Genomic DNA, 20,977 nt, shown 5'->3' on the forward strand with positions numbered 1-20,977 from the left:
GTGTGTGTGTGTGTGTGTGTGTGTGTGTGTGTGTGTGTGTGTGTGTGTGTGTGTGTGTGTGTGTGTGTGTGTGTGTGTGTGTGTGCGTAAACCAGAGCCATGATAGAGAGACGGGTGCAGTGCGGTGTATAGCGGCATGGAAATCATGACACACGGCGAGAGAAAGACCACCACATGAACCCTGGAGTCCCTATTCTGCAGCCAATATTTGGCCAAAAATAGAGGCAATTTTCGGGAAAGAGATCACGTGTACCAGGGAAAAAAGGAGCAGACCAAGAACAGAGCCCTGGGGGACGCCAGTCCAACAAAGTATACAGTAGGCCTTAATATCGTCTCTGTCGGGTGGAAACCTCCAGATGTCCAAAACTGTTACTTTTCAGGATTCAAAATCAAAAATATCAAAAGCAGCAGATCTACAAGCTCGAAACGCGCCGCGACTTGTGACGCTTTCGTGTGACGCTCTAGTACGATCAAGTAGGGCGTTAATTTAGGAGAAAAAACTAAAAAAGTTATAATATGGAGATAAGAGGTTTCTGCCCGACAACAGCGATATGGTTTACTGTAAGTACTGTAAGGTTTAAATGGGGTGGTTAACACATTGCATGCCAGTCGCGTAGATCTACGCGAACCTATTTAAAGCCGCAGCGTGCCAGTCGCGTAGATCTACGCGAACCGCCGATTCCCATGTTAAGTGCCCCAGGTGCACTTTCCGATTTTTTTTGATCCATTTCCGTTTCCGGTTTCCGGTCGGAAACGGAATTATTCGGGTTCCGGTTTTTTCGATCGTATCCGCTTCCTGTCTGGGATCCTGTTTAAAACTCGATTTTCTCTGGTTGTTGTTTTTCTCCTCGCTGATCACTGTTTATCGGCTGTAGCTTCAAGATGGCGGCACGGATTTGGAAACTGTTTTCGCTGTCCGTTTCTCACGGATCCGCTGTGTGTTTAGAACCAAATGAACGCGCACTTTTAACTTATTTAGCGAGGTCTGTGGCGACATGAAAAAAACTAAAAAACAACAATAAAACGCTGGCACTGGTGAGTACATTATGAGATTAAACTCTGGCATGGAATGTGTTAAAGGGGGAGGTCAGGGGTCACACATGGGTAGTAAACTGAGACTTGGTGTGAAAAGAAGCAGTCAGGAATCAGAGCGGTACATCTGACATACTCCTGCATACAGTACATCAATGCTGTGCATGTGCACGCACGCACGCACGCACGCACACGCACACGCACACACACACGCGCTCGATGTGTTTGAGTGTGTGTATGACTGGCGAAAACCGGAGATGTGAAATCAACAGGACCACTCATCTGGTTGTGATGAATGATGGCTGATTGTATACTGCAGGGAGGTGCACGGACCAGACCACATGCACGTACATGAACATGAACAATTATATGGACAGGATACACACACACGCACGCACGCACGCGGGTTGAAGTGATTGGCCGTTACTTTGGTAGACGGCCTGTGGAATTGGTCTCGCAGAGTGTGAGTGTGCAAGTCTCTGTACTGCTTTCTCTGTTCTCTATCTCTCTGTCTTGCTCTCGCCCTGTGTCGTTGTTGCACTCGTCTTTATGTCTGTTATTCCTTCCCCATGGTATACATTAACTTAAATTTGTCTTCCATCTAACATTGTCCTCTCTCGTTGGAGGACAGAGTTTAGACCTTGCTGTATGTTTGTCCTGAAAGACACCTTGCTGTGCAGATGGCGATTGATGGATTCATTTGTCACAGAGAGAGCAATTTGTGAATGTTTGTGTGTGTGTGTGTGTGTGTGTGTGTGTGTGTGTGTGTGTGTGTGTGTGTGTGTGTGTGTGTGTGTGTGTGGGGGGGGTGTGTGTGTGTGTGTGCGTGTGTGTGTGTGTGTCTCTCACCTGTTTTGTTTCCCATCAGGGATCCCACGTTGCTCTCATCTGCCACTGAAACAAGAGAAACACATTTTAATATACTGGATCACAACAGACAGAGACACACGCACAACTTTGTCCCGTAAATGTATCTATTATTGCTTTTTAGTGTAGTTGCTGAAATGTAATGTGTTGTCTGTCATGATGATGACGTGAGTACAATGGACCACAGTACTGTTTCATGCTGCTTATAAAGTATTCAATCAATTAATCAATCAAAACAATAAGTAGTACATGTCAGATGTTGCTCAGCAGTTGTTTAGTGTTTGCTCAGACCGCCGTGAAAATGTGAGGGAATATTAGTCCCCAACTTTGGGCACATTCGCTGCATGGGGGGTCTATGACACCATGCGCAATGAAAATAATATGTATTTATTGTATTTGATTATGTGCCCCTCTCAAGCCAATTTCCAGCTGCTATGACTCAATGCTGCTTTGGAGTAGTTGAAAACAGACGTCATAGCCTACTTAACAACTACACTCAAATTGTTAACACCTCCGTCAATCAGTGACGCATTGTGAACAATCCAGGATGTTGCTAAATGAGTGAGAGAGAGAGAGAGAGAGAGAGAGAGAGAGAGAGAGAGAGAGAGAGAGAGAGAGAGAGAGAGAGGAGAGAGAGAGAGATTATAGAAAATAATATATAGATAATAACTATATTATGGTCGCACAAGTTGCATTTAGAAACTAGCCAGACATGGTTCTTCTAAAGCGCTACTCAACCCGCGGCCCGCGGGCCGCATGCGGCCCCAACGCAGCGTCTTGGCGGCCCCTCATGGTCAAACCAAAAAAAATAAAAAATAAAAAATCAATCTCTGGGAGTTGGCAACCCTAACCTTGCCATACCTTAGCTTTTGCTGAACTGATGCCACTGGACATACACACAAAATAAACAGGTACAGTGAAAAGAATATGATGTCAAAATGTACATTTTCTTATAACAATAACAATGCGTAGTGTGTGTTACAAAATCGAAAAATCCAAAATAGTCATTTTTAGCTTGCGGCCCCTTGGACTTTTGGTATTTTGCTGAGTGGCCCCTGAGCCATCTTAAGTTGAGTAGCCCTGTAAACAGGTGAGTTCCCTTGTGACAGAGCAGCTCCGTCGCTCGCGAGCAAACACAGAGAAAGAGAGAGAGCAAGAGAGAGAGACTGACAGACAGACAGAGCTAACACGACACCGTGTCATAGCCCCCAAGTCTAATCAACAGCTCAACGAGGTGCATATTGCGTTGCTTTGTACTTTGTTTTGGGATGTTCAGCCATGAAAATGCATTCCATTCCAAGGATGCATAATGATAGCTAATGACAGTATCAGTATGCTAAAGCTGACCACCTGACATCAGCTTTAAAAAAAAAATCACACCCAGTGTGAAGAGAGTGGTGCCTTTGAATTAGTGTAACTGGTTACATCCTTGTGTTGCAATCAGCTGCAGCTGTTGAGGCCGTGCTCAAACGGACGGACGGACGGACAGACCCACACACAGACCCACTCACTTTATTAGGCTAGTATAAAGACAGTACAATTGTATGTACTTTGTGGGTGGTTAATGATGAATGAATATTTAATCGGTCCGCTAAGGCATTGAATATTGGAAGGGGTCCTTGGGGCAAAAAAAAAGGTTGGAAAGCCCTGTTCTACTGAACATCCAAACTTCCATTCCTTGTCACTCTCTCTAGCCCTAATTAACTTTTGTTAAACCTGTTTAAGCACAATTGAATCCGCCTTCCACTCAGTCATTTCCCCTTCTCTCCCTCTCCTTCATCTTGCCATTTCCCCCCTTCCCTCTCTCTTTCACCCCCTCTTCTCACTCCTTAACCCTTTCACTTTCTCTCTCTCTCTCTCTCTCTGTCCTTCTCTGATCTCCTCCCAGTGCCCACAACCCAGGCCTCAGTTAACTGGGAACACATTGGCTGGTATGACTATGCCAAAATCCCTGCACATACAGTACCACACACACACACCCTGTATACATACACTATAGGACTGGTTCTTGTTAGTAAACTATTTATTGTGTGAAACCATGTTATTGCTGGGGTTCTGTGGTTTGTGTGTGTGTGTGTGTGTGTGTGTGTGTGTGTGTGTGTGTGTGTGTGTGTGTGTGTGTGTGTGTGTGTGTGTGTGTGCCTAGCAGCATCTGTCTGTGGCCAACCGACATGACTACTTCAGAAGCCTAGCACGTTTGTGTGTGTGTGTGTGTGTGTGTGTGTGTGTGTGTGTGTTTATGGGAGTGTGTACGTGTGTACTTCAGCAGAGTTGGAACTGCCACGTGTGTGAGGCACTACCCACGAGGATGCTATTAGGAAACTTCACATTGTGTCTCTTCTGTGTAATGAAGTGAAACAACACACCCATACAGTATATGCATGCATGGACACAGGGTTACAGAGTCGTATGACACTCACACATGCATGCACACGCACGCACTCACTCGCATGTTCAGTTGTACTTGGAAGGACACACACACGTGCAAATGTACTGTCTTTTACTGCGGTACTTGCTAGGACGTTTGACTGATTTCCAGTGACTAAATTCATTACTAAGTTAACCCAAACCTTATAACCACCACCACTACCCATCTTAACCTATCTCAAATTCTAATCCAAAAACCTAAACCTATGTCCTAAAACTAAAACTAAAAAGTGAAAGTGAGAACAAGCTAAATGTCCTGACTTTCCATATTTTTCCTTATCATCCTATCCATGTGAGGATATTTGGTTCTGACAAAGATAACAGTACACACACACACACACACACACACACACACACACACACACAAAGCAAAAGGACAGAGGAGAAATACAGAAACAAACAAAACAAACTGTCTGCTGTCTCTCTGGAGAGAGAGACAGCAGACAGAGAGAGAGAAACATACAGAGAGAGACAGGCAATAGAGGGAGAGACAAGTGAACAAAGGAAAAAGCAGTGGGTGGACCTCAGAATGATGAGCTCTTAAATATTTCATGGGGTCGTGGACAGAAAATGAAATCAGAGCAAATTAAATAAATAAAATGTAATCATAACTGACCCATGGCCTGAAAAGCTATTCAAACCTGTAATGTAGCACTACTAATATCACACACGCACGCACAAATACAGGGTCAGATAAACGGTAGCACACACACACACACACACACAAACACACAAGCACGGCACGCACACGTTTTATGGGACAAGCGGTTATTAGCATTTACATTTGACCAACATATGCCCACACACTGCATAAAGCAGTTGTACACCATTATCAAGATTTGGCCGTGCGTCATTCATAGACATGCAGAGTCGGACAGTTGGAGCTCAATGAGAGGGGGGTGACTTTGTGTGGCTAAGGGTTGACAAAAACCTACTGCCGCAATATTTGTTGAACTGTTGGGTGGGACTGTTGGTCACAGACTTGTTTCTCTAGGATGCCCACATGACTAGAGCGCCAGAGACTTTCAAGAATGAGACTACATTTATTCAGTTTGGTCCTTGGGCTCAAAGAATATAAAACCCACTGTATTTCCATCGTCTGGAAATGGCATGGTATTTGATCCTTGTATAGCACACACTGCAATTAACCATTTGGTTTATTTAGTCTTGGTACATTCAACTGATACACACAGACAGGGAGACACACACACACACACAAACTTTACTGCAGGAGTCATTCCACTCTTCACAACGCGCGACACGATTGGCGACCTTGTGGATCGGCTATTTAAGTTATTTTTATGCAACAAAGTATAACATAGGGCAAGTGGTTAATCAGACTAATTGATTTCGTCGATTATAAGATTTTCTTTTTGAATATTTTCACGTTAATTCGAGTTTCTTGGTTATTTGATTAATTGAAAAAGTAGGCATGTCTTACAAGGTTGTTGCTTACACTAACTGTCATTGCTGTCGGGCAGAAACCTCTTATCTCCATATTTTAACTGTTGTTTTTTAGTCAATTAACGCCCTTCTTGATCATACTACAGCGTCACACAAAATAATCAAAAGTAGCAGATCTACAAGCTTGAAAGTTTTGAGCTTATAGATCTGCTACTTTTGGTATTGTTTTTTTTTTTATCCTGAAAAGTCATAATGAACTTTTAAGCCTAGAATAATGTAACATTTCCCAGTCTGGCAACGCTTTGTCCTGCCCAACGACACTGATAAAGTTTGGACAACGTGGCAGGACTCAAACCATCCAGAGACCATCTGCTTGTGGATGATTTGAACTATGTGCCAAAGCTGATGACATCACCATAGAATTTGGAGTACCGTCATACAACTTCCAAGAAGAGAATAATGTCTTTCATCCACGCTCTACAGGGTTACCACTCCTTTTACCAATTAAATTCCTCAATTTGTCCGTGGCTTTCGTATAATGTTTTGCCAAATTTCCATGACTGCTAGAATAATGGAAACATAATGGCTACAACTCGAAGAATAACAAATAATAGCAGGTAGTAAAACGATCAACCTTAGGATTTAGTCGTTGGGAGTTTGTAGATCGGCTATTTTCGCCACACGACACCAAAGTATAAATTATTAATAAGCCTCTGCCATTTTTGAGAATTCTAACCTGAAGACATGGCCAAAATGGGGAGCCCAGGGTTCATGTGGTGAAATGACTGCTACGTATTGGTGGAAAAGTGGGGAAAGAAAATGAAATCTCACGCTAGCACTAATCAAAGTCTCTGGCTTGCTGCCGCAATCATATTTCAAAATGAATAATAATAAACAACATTACCGGTAATCATTTTGGGTCTCTTTAAAATGACAATAAAAACTTATGATTTTCCAAAACTTTCCCAGGCCTGGAAAATACAATTTAAAACATGTTATGCACGGATTGAGTCATCCACGCAATTAGTGCGTGCTTGCAGGTGTGTGTGTGTGTGTGTGTGTGTGTGTACATACGTACGCACACACAGGACTGATAATGGAGACAGTGTTAAGAAGATGACTGAGGAAATGGAATCTCAAACAATAAGCCGTTTTTTTTTCTCTCCCATCAATCCATGTATAGTACATACACGAACACACACAGTCAGTCACACACACACACACACACACACACACACACACACACCACACACACACACACACACACACACACACACACACACACACACACACACACACACACACACACACACACACACAGAGGAATCAACATCAGGTAGGCATAGTGCAGTATTTGCAGCTAAAAAATGCTACAAATACAGGAGGGGGACTATACAACGTTTACCAAATAAAGCATCTCTCTCGTTCAGAGTGTGAGACAGAATAATAAGAGAGTTAAAAGTTACTGTGACCATTGAGGGTTAATAGTTGAAGATGTGATGCTATGTGTCATTTCTGTGGGTTCACACTTCAGACTCAGGCACGTCATGTGGGGTCCCAGGTGTCCCTGTAGCGTTCACATTATTCAAATTCACTTCTTCTATGCATATTTTCTCCACCTCTGAACATGCTTTTCAGATTAATCTGATTTCAGATCGGCACCGAGTGCATCTCAATCCATCTCTATCCATCTACATGTGACATATAGTCGCTGTCGGGAAGAAACCTCTTATCTCCATATTCTAACGTTTTTTCGTAAATTTACGCCCTATCGATCATACTACAGCGTCACACAAAAGCATCAAAAGTAGCAGATGTACAAGCTTGAGACGCTGCGTGAAGCGACACCTTTCGAGCTTGTAGATCTGCTACTTTTGACGATTTTTTATTTGAATCCTTAAACGTTTTGGACATATGAGGTTTCCATCCGGCAGAGATGATATTGTATGTACAGGAATATGCAAACATGTACGGTAAAAAGAAAATGTTACATTTGAATGGTCTTTTTTTTGCCACTCTCTGTTTTTTACTGACATGACCCCTCTGTTCAGACTCATCAGCAGCCATTCCAGGTGTGACAACAATAAAGTGAATCACTGCAGGACAGGGCAAACATGAAAATGCCTTTCACTCTCTGTACTCTTCATCTGTACTTGTCTGTCCACCCGACTCTCTCTCCCTCTCTCTCATACTCAGTCTATGGTAACAGTGGCGTCCCCAGGAATTACATTTATTTATTTTTTTGCACCCCCACTATTACCCCCAAAAAAGAAATTTCAACTCAATCGAAAACCGGCGAAAGTGGTCGTTTTCAAGATGTTTTGGCCATTATCTCTGGAACGGAAGGTCCAATCTGCTCAGTTCAGAAGGAGCGAGTGCATTTTGCGGCAGCGGAACTGCCGTGGAACTGCCGGTGGAAGAGCGGCAGCTGCCGGGAGTAACTGCCGGCGGTGGAGCAAAGCTGCCGCGGAACTGCCGCGGAACTGCCGGTGGAGGAGCGGCAGCTGCCGGCAGTGACTGCCGGCGGTGGAGCGGCAGCTGCCGGCGGAGCAGCGGAACTGCCGCGGAACTGCCGGTGGAGGAGCGGCAGTCAACTTATTTTTTCCGCCGATAAAGTATAGTTTTGGACCATGACGGAGGCGCGCCGACTCAGCAGACCTTGAGGCCAAGGAGTCGCGCCCGAGCGCCTCCAGGCGCGAGCGCTTCCAGGCGCGAGTGCCCGCGACGACCGGCCGATGGTCTGCTAGTCGACTAAGCGCCGTCCGAGTTATGTACCGATAGGCACAGAATCGTAAATTATATTGGTGGGGACTGCGTTACACAAACGCAGCACACTCCCAAAGCTGGCGCCGCCGGCAGCTCCGCGGCAGCTGCCGCTGCCGGAAAATGCACTCGCTGTCCCTCCAGTTCAAAGCTTGTTAGATGCGTGACTCTTTGAGGACATTAAGCACGCATGACACCTTTTCGGGTTATTTGGGTTTTCTAGGGGAGGCGAGATCTTAGTTGGGCAGGCGACCGCCTGCCCTGCCTCTACAGTGGGTACGCCACTGTCTGGTAATACCAGTATAAGTATGAATTTTGTTGGCATTTCTATTAAAAAAAGGGTGGGAAAATAATATTAAATCTTTAATTATTCATGATGGGCAAAAGAGATATATGTTACCGGCCTATGTTTTATTAATAACAGCCTCGCTTGCATATGGTTGTAAGAAAACATGCACACACGGGCAAACGCACGCACGCACACTTTCGTATTTACATGCCAGTTGATTTGAGGTAGACACGATTGTAGTTGATGTTGGGTGCTCGGGTATGTCTATATACATGTGTGAGTATAGGTGTGTGTGTGTGTGTGTGTGTGTGTGTGTGTGTGTGTGTGTGTGTGTGTGTGCGCGTGAGCATTTGTGAATACATCTGTGTGGATTTCAACTGGTGCATGACACGGTGTGTGTGTGTGTGCGTGCGTGCGTGCGTGCGTATAGAAGATAATAGACGTTTAGGATAGAAGTCAAGTCAAACCCCGAAAATCATGCATGACGTGAATGTGTGTGTGTATCTGTACGTGGCCCGTACAATACACAATAAGCCTGAAGGCTTGACACCCGTCTGCACGTGTGGCTTTAAGCAACATGCTAACATGCTAGCAAGTGCCAGAAGTGTGTAGAGAGAAGCCATGCAGCCACCGGGCGGGTGGGCGGTACACGCGTAGAAACGTCTCCCCACCAGTGTGCTGTTGGCTCTGAGTCGTACCCAGGTCCATACTCTTGGAGGCTTTGACATGCTGGTACTGCCGCTGGTTCTGGTTCTGGGACTGGCTCTGGGTCACTGACTGTGGGCTGGCATGGGGGAGTCCCACTGGGCTCGGGGTCAGAGAGGTCTCCCTGGAAAACAACATCCCATTAGTCAATGCACTACTGGGCAGTGGCGGAAGAAGTACTCCATTTGTACTTGTGTAAAAGTAGCAATGAGTACAAAAGTGGCATTGGCATCAAAGTATACTTACACTACTCATTAGGCAGAATGTTCCATTTAATTTTCCTCAAAATGTTTCATGATTTGTCAACAATCTTTTGAAAATAGTCAATCTACTGTACATGCTTACAACGCATCACAAAGCCAAAGTATAAAATAGGGCTTAACTGGTTAATGTATGTTTGTAATAATAATCTAAATCTGCAAAGCAACTAAATTATTCAAATAATTTCAACAATCAAGTCAAAATTCAATCCCATCCACTATATGTATAGACAGAGCTGCCAAGTCTGAGAGTCACGCAATTTAACCTCGTCTCACGCCTCACGCCACACTTGCCATTTCACACGCTTTTTTCCCCCTCACAGCAAAAAAATAAAAAAAACAGCAACCGAGTGGAAAACGGAACGCTCGTCCTAAAACACACTGCCACATTTTTTCCGCGGCCCGTGGCCGCCGGATTAGACCCGGGGCGAGGGTGTTTTAGGACGACGGTTCCATTTGGGGAGGTGCGCCGCGCATCGATGGGATGGACTGTAGCCATGGTTGACATGACGCTCGTCTGTCACAAGCATCATGGAACCGAAAGTTCCTGGTTTTTGATTTCTTTACAGTGCTTACCCACGAGCCACGGATGTTACAAGTTGATCCGACCCGTGATAAGTACCCGTATCTCCCGTATTGTTCAATAAAAAGCATTTTAATCCGATCGCCGGCCATTTTCTTCAAATTTTCTCAGATGCTTTCAACTATGCGACACTAATGGTTGGGAGGTGTATTGCACTCTGATACATTACAAAAAAATTATAGAAAATGGCCGGCGATCGCATTAAATTATGCTTTTTATTGAACAATACGGGAAATACGGGTACTTATCGCGGATCGGATAAACTTGTAACATCCGTGGCTCGTGGCTAAGCACTTTATATTTGAAATCTGAGCGTTGTGAGAGTTGTAAATGTCAAAACAATCTTAAACCAGGAACTTTCGGTTCCATGACTGTCATGGTATGACAGTCATGTTTCAGGGCTAGGATGGATTGGAGAGAAGAAGGATCCGCCATCGTTTCCTTTTTGCTTGACATTGTTTGATGGCGAAACAATCATCATGACTGATTCACATGAAAGAAGACCCTTCACAGCTAATAGAGAATTTTTTATTTTAAGAATCGGTTCAGAATTGAATAAGTAGGGCTATAGTTAAATGTGAAGCTCTTTCTGCTATAAATATGCATCCATGCGTTTCCTTTTTTCCACACATCCACACTTCATGGAGTAGGCCTACATTTTTTTGTACCAAATTAACCGCCGAATTAACCAAATTAAAGTAATAAAAAACGGAAATAAAAGGGGAAAAAACGAATAAGACGTGTTGACACTAAAGTCTCACTCCTAGATTTTCCTGAAACTTGGCAGCCCTGTGTATAGAGCACATTTAAAATAACAGCGTTGAACCACAGTGCTGTAAAAAGTACAATGTTTGCCTCAGGTATGTAGTGGAGTATCAAAAAATGTGTAGTAAAAAGTAAAACAAAAGAGAAAAAAAAATCCACTGTGCTCTTCTGGCAAGAAAGTTCAAAAAGCCTTTATTGAGTGGCTATTTCATATTGGAAATGTTATAGAAACAAAGCATCATGAAAGAAGGGATATAGTTCAACCCACGCGTAGCCTTCTTCACCCTGAAACAAGGCGGCTGTGAGGCTACGAGTGGGATGTACCTTCATCACACTTTTTGGACTAGTGAGCACTCCAGAACTTTATTTTTTGTGCTAAAGTAAAAAAAAAAAAAAATTGTACAGTATGGTATCATCGCTGTTGGGCAGAACAAATATTGTTCATGCTCAAAAACAGCTGAACTACAAGGTTTGCTGTTTTAGAAGAGTTCTGAAAATACATGAAATAAAAACACAAATTTGCCTATATAATGACATGCCCAGAATACAGACGCCAGGTTCAAAGCGTGTCTGTGGGTTTTATAAATATTTAATCAATGAAAAGTATTAACAAGAGCTTGTGACTCAATAATAACTACATTGGAACACAGGTTCTTATTTTCCTTTTGGTTTCAGGCCGACAGCGACGATATATTGTCGCCGTCTCTCTCTCACACACACACACACACACACACACACACACACACACACACACACCTGTGCTGCAGGTAGGAGTGCTGATTAGAGCTGCTGAAGTCTGCTTCATGTCGAGACAGTTCTTCCTCATCCTCTTCCTCATCCATGTGATTGTAACTCCCATTGGTCACTAGGTAGAGAGAAGAAAAAAAAAACACCAATCAGCTATGATATAATGTAAGCATTCTAGATACTGAATTGGGGCCAGACCGGGCCATTATTTGACTTTTTCGATGACATCGGTATCGGCAATTATTGCAGCCGGTGTGTCCCTATTTGTAACCGCATCCAACTTGAGGTCCCTATTTTGGGCATGTCATTATAGGCGAACACGCACACACGACACATGCAATCACACACATACACACACACACACGTGAAGGCAATGCGCAAAGCGTCTCCAAACCGGAAGCCATAACGCACACACACACACAGAGACACACTATAGCAGCCATTTTGATCTCTAATCAGCAGTATTTGCAACACCTGAGTTTGATTTTCTTCAAGTCACAGCATGTATTGAAATGAATGGACAGGGATATCATTTTGTTCCTATTTTAGTTCATATAAAGCTCAGTGGAATCACCAAAGTCACCACTTACTGTACATTTTTTATGTTTATTTTTTATTTATTTTTGCTTAGTTTGGTTAAATGTTCTCAAATATAAAAAAGTAGCAATATTTTTTTTAGAGGGATTAGAACAATTTGCACTTTTTGCCAAAATATGGGTCAAAACATTGGTAATCGTGGTCTGGGACAGTGGTTCCTACTCTTTTTAACTCGAGACCCAAAAGATAAATTTTATGTCTCCCCGGGACCCAAACTAGTTAAGATAGCCGATCTTCAAGCTCACGACAACCATTTCTTTATGGAAATCTGCTTAGCAGAAATGGAAATAAAAAAATACAATATAAATATATTTTAAAATATATTTTCTTGAACGGAAGTGCCAGTTTTCTCTCTCGGATTTTGGGAGTTCCAGACTCTAGTATATAGCATTCGGAGATTGTGGAATAGTTGTCTGGCTACGCGAGACTACTTGCGAACTATAAAAATTGGTCCTCGACCCACTGTTTGGGAAACATCTCCAAAATAAGGATTGGCATCAGACCCAACAATCTGGCATTGGTCAGGCTCTACTAATTATAGATGTGCCTGTGTTCACAAACTGTTCTATTTCACTCTATTGATCTGCATCTCCCTCCCTTACTTTGTAAAGCACTCATTGATGGTGGGAAGAGGGTCAAACAAGTTCAGTTAATGGAGGACAAGCTTTGTGGTGAAGATAAGAGGTGATGCTGGAAGGACAGTAAACAAGAGATATAGACAAAGCGGGAGAGCGATATCACCGCCGTCGGGTGGAAACCTAGTAACTCCCACAAACGTTACTTTTCAGAAAATGGAAAAAATGATTGGACCCAAAGTAGTTATTATTTACTAGTCACAAGCTCTTGTTAAGCTCTTCTTACAAGGATTCTCCCAGACAGAGACGATTATGTGAATGAAACAGAGGAAATTAATAAAAAACTAGAGAGATACCTGTTGACAGAGACAAACAGGCAGCAGAAGAGAGATGGATGAGAAGAAATTAAAGTGGATAAACAGAAAAGAGAGGAGTGAAAGCTGCAGGGCCGAACGTAGACAAATGGCTTTCAACTAAAAAACACAACACAATCAGTTATTTTCAATCAGGCAACATTATTGCATTTGAAGTATAAATTGGTAGATATAGCTTAAAAATGTATGTAAACCTTTTTCAAATTATATATACAGTATAAATGAAATGCGGACATGGTCTCAAAATAGCTTATTGTGGGCCAGCAAAGTTTGGAATCGGGCCAACTGTGCCGGAGATTAGCTGTAAACGGATGGACAGACGGACGGATGGATCAGACGGACGGACGGACCGACGGACAGGGGCGTAAACATAGTCTCGGCCACGCCTTCGGCCTGGCGGAGACAATAACTAAGCCATGACCCTAAGTGACCTGAACCTAACCACAGACGAAAGTGAGAACAAATCTATAATGAAACGCTGGAAGGCTGAGTCAACAACATGGTGTGCATTTTGATTTGTACAATATGCAGGTCATTTTTCATAAGCTATGCGGTAACTGTGCCTTCCATAGGCTATACACAAACCCTTGTGAGAAAGTTGTGACAGTATAGCATGACTGGAAATCAATGCTGACCACCTCAAACATCTCACAAACACACACACACACACACACACACACACACGTTCCGTCATCACCTCTCTGCCATACAATGCACAATGCCATACACACACTAGGATTATTGCATGACATTTTCCACAGTACTGTGTGTGTACTTCTGTCTATTTACATGCACTTCCAATCATCACAAACCCGTGCGTGTGTGCTTGTGTGTGTGTGTGTGTGTGTGTGTGTGTGTGTGTGTGTGTGTGTGTATTATGCCAGGGTGTGTCCGTCTGTGACTCCTAGTGAAGATAAAGGGAGGATGTTGGAAAAAGGAAAACAATATATAGTAGGTCCATACGTTTCTTCCTCTGAATATATCACCTCTGCTCATCTCTCTCTCTCTCGCTCTCTCTCACTCCGTCTCTACTAATCTAGCTTCTGTCTAATCTATTTTTCTCATGCTCTCCCTTGGTGCAATCTAACATTTTGCCTGTCATTTATCATTCCCCTCAAATGTCCCATGAATCATTTCTCACACACTTTTCATCACTTTTATGTATTTATTTTCCTCTTCTTTACTTATTCACCCCACCTCGTCTGTACGGCCCTTAATCAACACAGCTGTCACAAACACAGCCTTATTTATTTATATCGACACACACACACACACACACACACACACACACACACACACACACACACACAGTAAGGAAGCAATCTGTCGTGGATAAGAGATAAATAGCAGTTTTGGTCTGATAAGAGTTTTCCAAACTTTTTCATGTCATAGACCATCAAATATATTCAAGTATAGGGTGACATCTGTTGATGTTTGTTGAGGATATTTCCTTTTTTCTTTTTTTTGCCACTGAACAGGTGGGTTGAGTTAGCTGGAGTGTACAGTGCAGAGATATATTGTTTATTTACTGTGTCACATATTAGGCAACCCTGCTATGTGTATTTGGCTTGTGGCATTTAGTTTAGCTTTATTTTCAAAATAATAGCTTTTTAATCACCTAATTAGATCACAGACCGCTATTTTAAATGCTTCTCTCCAGGGGACGTTGATAGGAGAATATGTCGTGGTTTAAATTTAATTGAACTAAATTGTTGCCCTAATCCGGTAATCGTACATAAGAAATTGAGTCATAGTGTAGATCAGGGGTTGTCATACTTTGAGGACATACTTTTTCCATCCGAGGCTATTTTGCGCGTCATTGTTGTACGACAAAGTATAAAATAGGGCCTAAGTGGTTAATCAGATTAATCGCTCGCTCTCTCTGTACATAACCCATCTCCTCTCTATCTCTCTTCATCATTTTCCTGCACATCGTCATTGCTGGACAGAAACCTTGTATCTGTATATTTCATCCTTTTATGTTTTTTCATCAATTAACCGATTCAAACCGGGAAAGTATCTATGTCATTTTAGATTTTTTTTTAAATTTCTTTTTGGGATTGTATGCCTTCATGGATAGGACAGTAGGCTGAAAGGAAATGGGCAGTCGCAGCAAAGCCCATCGGCATTGACACTCGAACCCGCGATGCGCTGTCAGGCTACATTGAGCTATAGATGCCTGAACCGCTACGCCAGCGCTCCAGGCCTACATCTGCTATTTTTTTTACATTTTTGAAAGAGTGAGAACTACTGATTTAGACGGCATTTGTAGAATCGGCCTCAGGAATTAATCAATTACTAAGACCTTATCAATTTTATAGTTCGCAGCATGACAGTTTCACACAAATGTAGCGTTCTGCAACTGGAGCCCACAGAGTGTGTGTGTGTGTGTGTGTGTGTGTGTGTGTGTGTGTGTGTGTGTGTGTGTGTGTGTGTGTGTGTGTGTGTGTGTGTGTGTGTGTGTGTGCGCACTCTTTTAGTCCCCCCCCCCCCTCCATTTCCTGAAAAGTAACGGTTTTGGACACACAAGGTTTTCCACCCAGCAGCGATGACATGCATGAAGTGTTATAAAGCAGGCCAGCTGGACGTATCTCTGAACAGGAATGGTGAACGGAGACAGGCTCTTTATTATTCCTGGCAACAGTGAACCTCAAAAGCAGGTACACGTCGTTCATTTGAAAGTACTGGAAACCAAATGATATCAAAAATTATTTGCCTCCGTCTCATCAGTGGCGGGCTTGCATTTTGGCTAGTAAGACCCCCTGAGAGGGTTTCCAATGGATTCTGAGAGGGGTGGGGGGGGGGCAGCTCACAGCGCATTCACTTAAAACACACTGGCTGTTCTGTTGTTTGTTTTCACTGTTTCACCATTAAATGCTGATCAAGTCTCTAGAGGTACAGAAGGAGACAGACAGAGACACAGACAGAGGCGGTGGATGAAAAGTGGAGAGAGAGAGAGAGAGAGAGAGAGAGAGGGAGGGAGGGAGGAGATTGAGGGACGGGTGAAATTTATAGAGAAAAACACGCCGTCTAACACAGGCAGTAGAAAGAGGAAAACAATTTATCTGCATATTCATATGTTGAAAAATTGACTCAATTTATTTTTGTGGAAGAGAAAATAATGATAATAAAAACACCCGTGTGAGATGAAACAGATTTCCTCATTTTAATTTTGACCTCGATGCCATAGAAAGCCAATTCAGCATGTGAAATAGTTCATTAGGGGAAGGGAAATGGTAAGCAGGAAAACAAACACACACACACACACACACGCACGCACGCACGCACGCACACACGCACGCACACAAGCGTGCATGCAAATGTGCCAGTTGGGGTGAGTTTGAACAGCTCTGTGTATTCAAGGTCAGGACTGTTTACCAGCCTCAATGGGACCAAACAAACAAACAACAAACTACTGTTTAATACTGGCCAACAAAAACCCAACCAACGCTACATCAGCAACGATATGAGCACGCGCGTACGTACAGTACGTACGGTACGTGCACCAAACGCACAGAAACAAACAGAGGAAGACAGACACATTCACATAGGCAGAGACACTCACACATAGCAAAACACACAGTGTCCAAAACTGCTCCTTGCTTGCTACATTTGTGTGACACTGTAGTATGACGAAGTAGAACATTCATTTAAAAAAACGCGAAAAGGTTGGAGATACGAGGTTTCTACCTGACACCAACAATATTATATAGTACATCGTTGCTGTCGGGCAGAAACCTCTATATAAATTAACGCCGTACTTGATCATGCTACAGCGTTACACAAAATCATCAAAAGTCGAAACGCGTCGAAATGCACCGCGTATGGAGCTTGTAGATCTGCTACTTTTCAATTTGAATCCTGAAAAATTTATGTTTTGGACATATGAGGTTTCCACCCGACAGAGACGATAGAGATACAAGGTTTCTACCCGACACCAACGATGATATTATACATGCATCCAATATACACATAATAGGCCTATACGCACGCACATGCACATGTACAGCAGAAAGACACAGTGACACATGCACACACACAGCCGCTGTACAAAAGCACACATGCGATGCAACCTTGAAAACATGGACAAGCTGTGATATCAAAGGGGAGGGCTAACGCACACACACACACACACACACACACACACACACACACGTGTAAACACACACGCACACGTAGCACACGTACAACGATAGCATAGGGAGGGGCAGCGAGGAAAAGAGTGAGAGAGAGAGAGACAGATAGTGAAACAAACAGGACCTAAATAACTCTTTACAACAGGCAGTAATACAAATGCAGCAACCGTCCTTGAACCACATGAGAGGGGGGAAATGAAAAGGGAAAAATAAAAATAAGTACAGCTTTAGAAAAGGTCTCTAATCAACGCTGCACTCGGGGACGGCAGAGTCTCGTTTTGTTTCGTTTGAATGTGCGTTGGTGCTCGTTTTTTTGTTTCGTCATTGTTTATGCATCGCGATGATCCGCCGCACCTTTGATGCCGTTCAAAATGGTGGGAGGATGAGAAATACAGATCTAATTACTGGGGCCAGCGGAACACACTGTAAACACGCCGCGGTGCAGAGAAGCAGATCAAGCTCATTTTGATAGTTAACAGTTGCCGACTGCCGAGTGTGACAATTTACACCCTAATTACTTGCAACCATGTGTGTCAAGGTTATTTATACATGTACTGTACATATTCAAGTAAGACACCATAATGAGAGGAATGTGGTTTAACCACTTAAACCCTGTATACTGTACTTAGGTGACGGCTATGGAATGTGAAATGACACTGCCTCGTGTCACTGTCACTTGAGGCAGAGAGAGAGAGCGAGAGAGGTAATGTCTACTGTATGTTACCGCATTGGCTATTTCTCACCTAAAATGTTTTCAAATACATATTTTAGTGTACTGTTTTTTAAGTTTAAAACGAGAACGTTTGTAAGGCACCTTCCGGCCGTCATCTAGATTTGAATTAATACTTTAAAAATAAAAAAATACACACATTTGTATTTTATTTTTATTATATTTTGTTGGCATCTATTGATAATGTCTAAATTATGATCAGAGAGATGCTCTAAAAGTGTGAAAAACATATTATTTTAACAACATTTTTTTAACTCTATGATGGGGTCACAACAAAACTCACCGTTAGATGCATAGAGGCTATTGGTCACCATGAGAGGATGGGTGGGACCGTTGGTCTGGCCGACCAATCCCGTCTGTCCATTTGCTGGGCTGACCGACACAGGGAGGCTGTGGGAGCTGTCAAACGAGCGATTGGGAGACACAGCATGTTCCTTTAAGCAGAGAGGAAATATAACACTGTTAGAACGCTGTTCAAACACGACCAATTTCAGTTCTGACATTTACGCGAATGATAAATAAACAGATGAAGATTACTGTATGTATCTGCGTTTCATGCATTAAAGACCTGAGGCCGATTCTACAAATACCTTCTATATCAGTTCTCAAACTTTTTTGTGCCAAGGACCCCCAAATTGATATGTTTGGCCGCGGACCCCCATCTGAAAATGTTTTGTGCCAGAGACCCCCATAAGAAAAAGAAAAAAAATGAAATTATACAACCTTTTTCAAACCCTTTCAAGATTTTTCAAAAATGTTCAAAAAACAGCAGATGTACAAGCACGCAGTGCGGCACGAAGAGCTTGTGAGCTTTTTATAGCCAACGCTAAAATCTAAAATGACAGATACTTTCCCGGTTTTAATGGGTTAAACTGATGCTTTATTAACTCATTCACTGCCAGGCTTATTTCAAGCTAGTTGATCCATATAGCCAAAGGCATTTTGGGTCAAACGGAGAAAAAAAAATCTCAGTTTTTTTTTTAACATTGAAGTGGATGGAGAATTAACTTTTTGAAAATCGTTTTCTCCTAGTTCCTTTGAGATTAAAAAGAAAAAAAAATAACCAAAAAAAAAAAAAAAAAATTAAAAATTTTATTTTGAAAATATTTTTTTTTTTTAGGAGACGTCAAAAGACGTCATTGGCACTAATGGCACACTGAAAACGGCCGTCAAAAGACGTCATTGGCACTATATGAGTTAACACATTTTCCTGGGGACACCCTTATAAGGACCCCTGGGGGCGGGTCCCCGGACCCCACTTGTATTAGGTCCGGAGATACCTTGTTTGGGACCACAGCGGTGCATATACTGTATACTGACTGACCGACATACATATACAACAGCCGTCCTTAGAGCCCTGCTTCTTAGCGGGGCTAAAAAACCAAAAGCCAGAAGTTGTCCAAAATGTCAAGTGAAGTGAATACTTGTTGAAGAGCATCTATTGTACAGGTGGTGACAGGCTGTATAGGAGACAGCTACTGCTCCCTGTGATTCATCTGGTACAGTATCTGTCTCTGCTTGATCCAGTGCTGGCAGAAAACAAAGGAAACATCTCTGATCCAAAACAGCTTTTAGCAGTTCAGTCATCTGATTGAAAATACACATCTCACACACACGCGCGCGCACGCGTGCGTGTGTGTACACACACACACACACACACACACACACACACACACACACACAAAACACTATTGATCGTGGAAATTAAATATGAAGGAAGGAGCGAAGGAAGGAAACTGAGAAGGCCATAAAAAGAGAGCACGTTAACTGGTACTAATAGGTAACAGGATAGATAGAAAACAATCGAGAGAGAGAGAGAGGTGAAAGACAAGAGGGGACCGTGTTTCCCACGACCTGTAGCACTCTGTAGTATATAACTCTCTCTCTTTTTCTGTGTGTGTGTGTGTGTGTGTGCGTGTGTGAGTGTGTGTGAGAGAGAGAGACGATCAATGACAACAATCCTCTTGAGAGGAGGGTCTGCTTAGCATCCACTAATCATTAAACAAAGAGGGGATTCCATTCCCTGTTTGTATGTACGAATGAATCGGTGTGTGTGTGTGTGTGTGTGTGTGTGTGTGTGTGTGTGTGTGTGTGTGTGTGTGTGTGTGTGTGTGTGAACTTATCTCAATAAAGACAATAAAGCAGCCATCTTAGCATCTTGTGCCCACTGTGTACGAATGAAAGCACGCTGTCGTCTTACTGTCAACCCCCATCAGAGCACCATCCTAACCCCCCGGCATCTGTCAAAGCCCTCCTTGTGGCACGTCCCTCTTCAGGGGGGGCCCTGAGCTCTCCCCCCCCCCTGCTCCACCTCTCTCACGGGACACATCCCATTAGCCAGTGTCTACAAGTGGCTCAATCGGATTTGCTCTCTGAATGTAAACCGCTCTTCATCATAGGCAGAAATGATCAACACAGTGGTGGAAAAAGTACTCACATTTTTTACTTAAGTAAAAGTATCAATACTGCAATATGGAAATACAATTCAGGAATTGAAAATTTACTTGAGTAAAAGTACAAAAGTATTGGCATCAAAATGTACTTAAAGTACCAAAAGTAAAAGTTCTCATTATGCATTATGAATGTCCCATTTCAAGTTTGTATAATAAATAATACAAAATAAATAAATGTAAAAAAATCTTTAAAAAATAGCAGATCTACAAGCTCACACTGTGTCGCATCGCGACGCATTGTGAGCTAGTAGATCGGCTATTTTCAAATGG

The 20,977-nt window shown here is 42.8% G+C and overlaps 1 protein-coding gene across 1 annotated transcript in view; it reads right to left on the reverse strand.

The window, feature by feature from the left end:
- LOC308073730 (partitioning defective 3 homolog B-like) overlaps nucleotides 1–20,977 on the reverse strand; it is a 381,612-nt gene that overhangs the window by 185,207 nt on the left and 175,428 nt on the right. The window contains exons 14-17 of the mRNA XM_080412818.1: nucleotides 18,538–18,688; nucleotides 11,852–11,960; nucleotides 9,454–9,611; nucleotides 1,882–1,926 (exon numbers count right to left, since the gene is read on the reverse strand). Of these exons, the coding sequence (XP_080268944.1) occupies nucleotides 1,882–1,926; nucleotides 9,454–9,611; nucleotides 11,852–11,960; nucleotides 18,538–18,688 (463 nt within the window). The remainder of the gene's footprint in view (nucleotides 1–1,881; nucleotides 1,927–9,453; nucleotides 9,612–11,851; nucleotides 11,961–18,537; nucleotides 18,689–20,977) is intronic.

Source organism: Gymnoscopelus braueri (assembly GCF_963280865.1).
Source record: "Gymnoscopelus braueri genome assembly, chromosome: 18".
NCBI lineage: Eukaryota > Metazoa > Chordata > Actinopteri > Myctophiformes > Myctophidae > Gymnoscopelus > Gymnoscopelus braueri.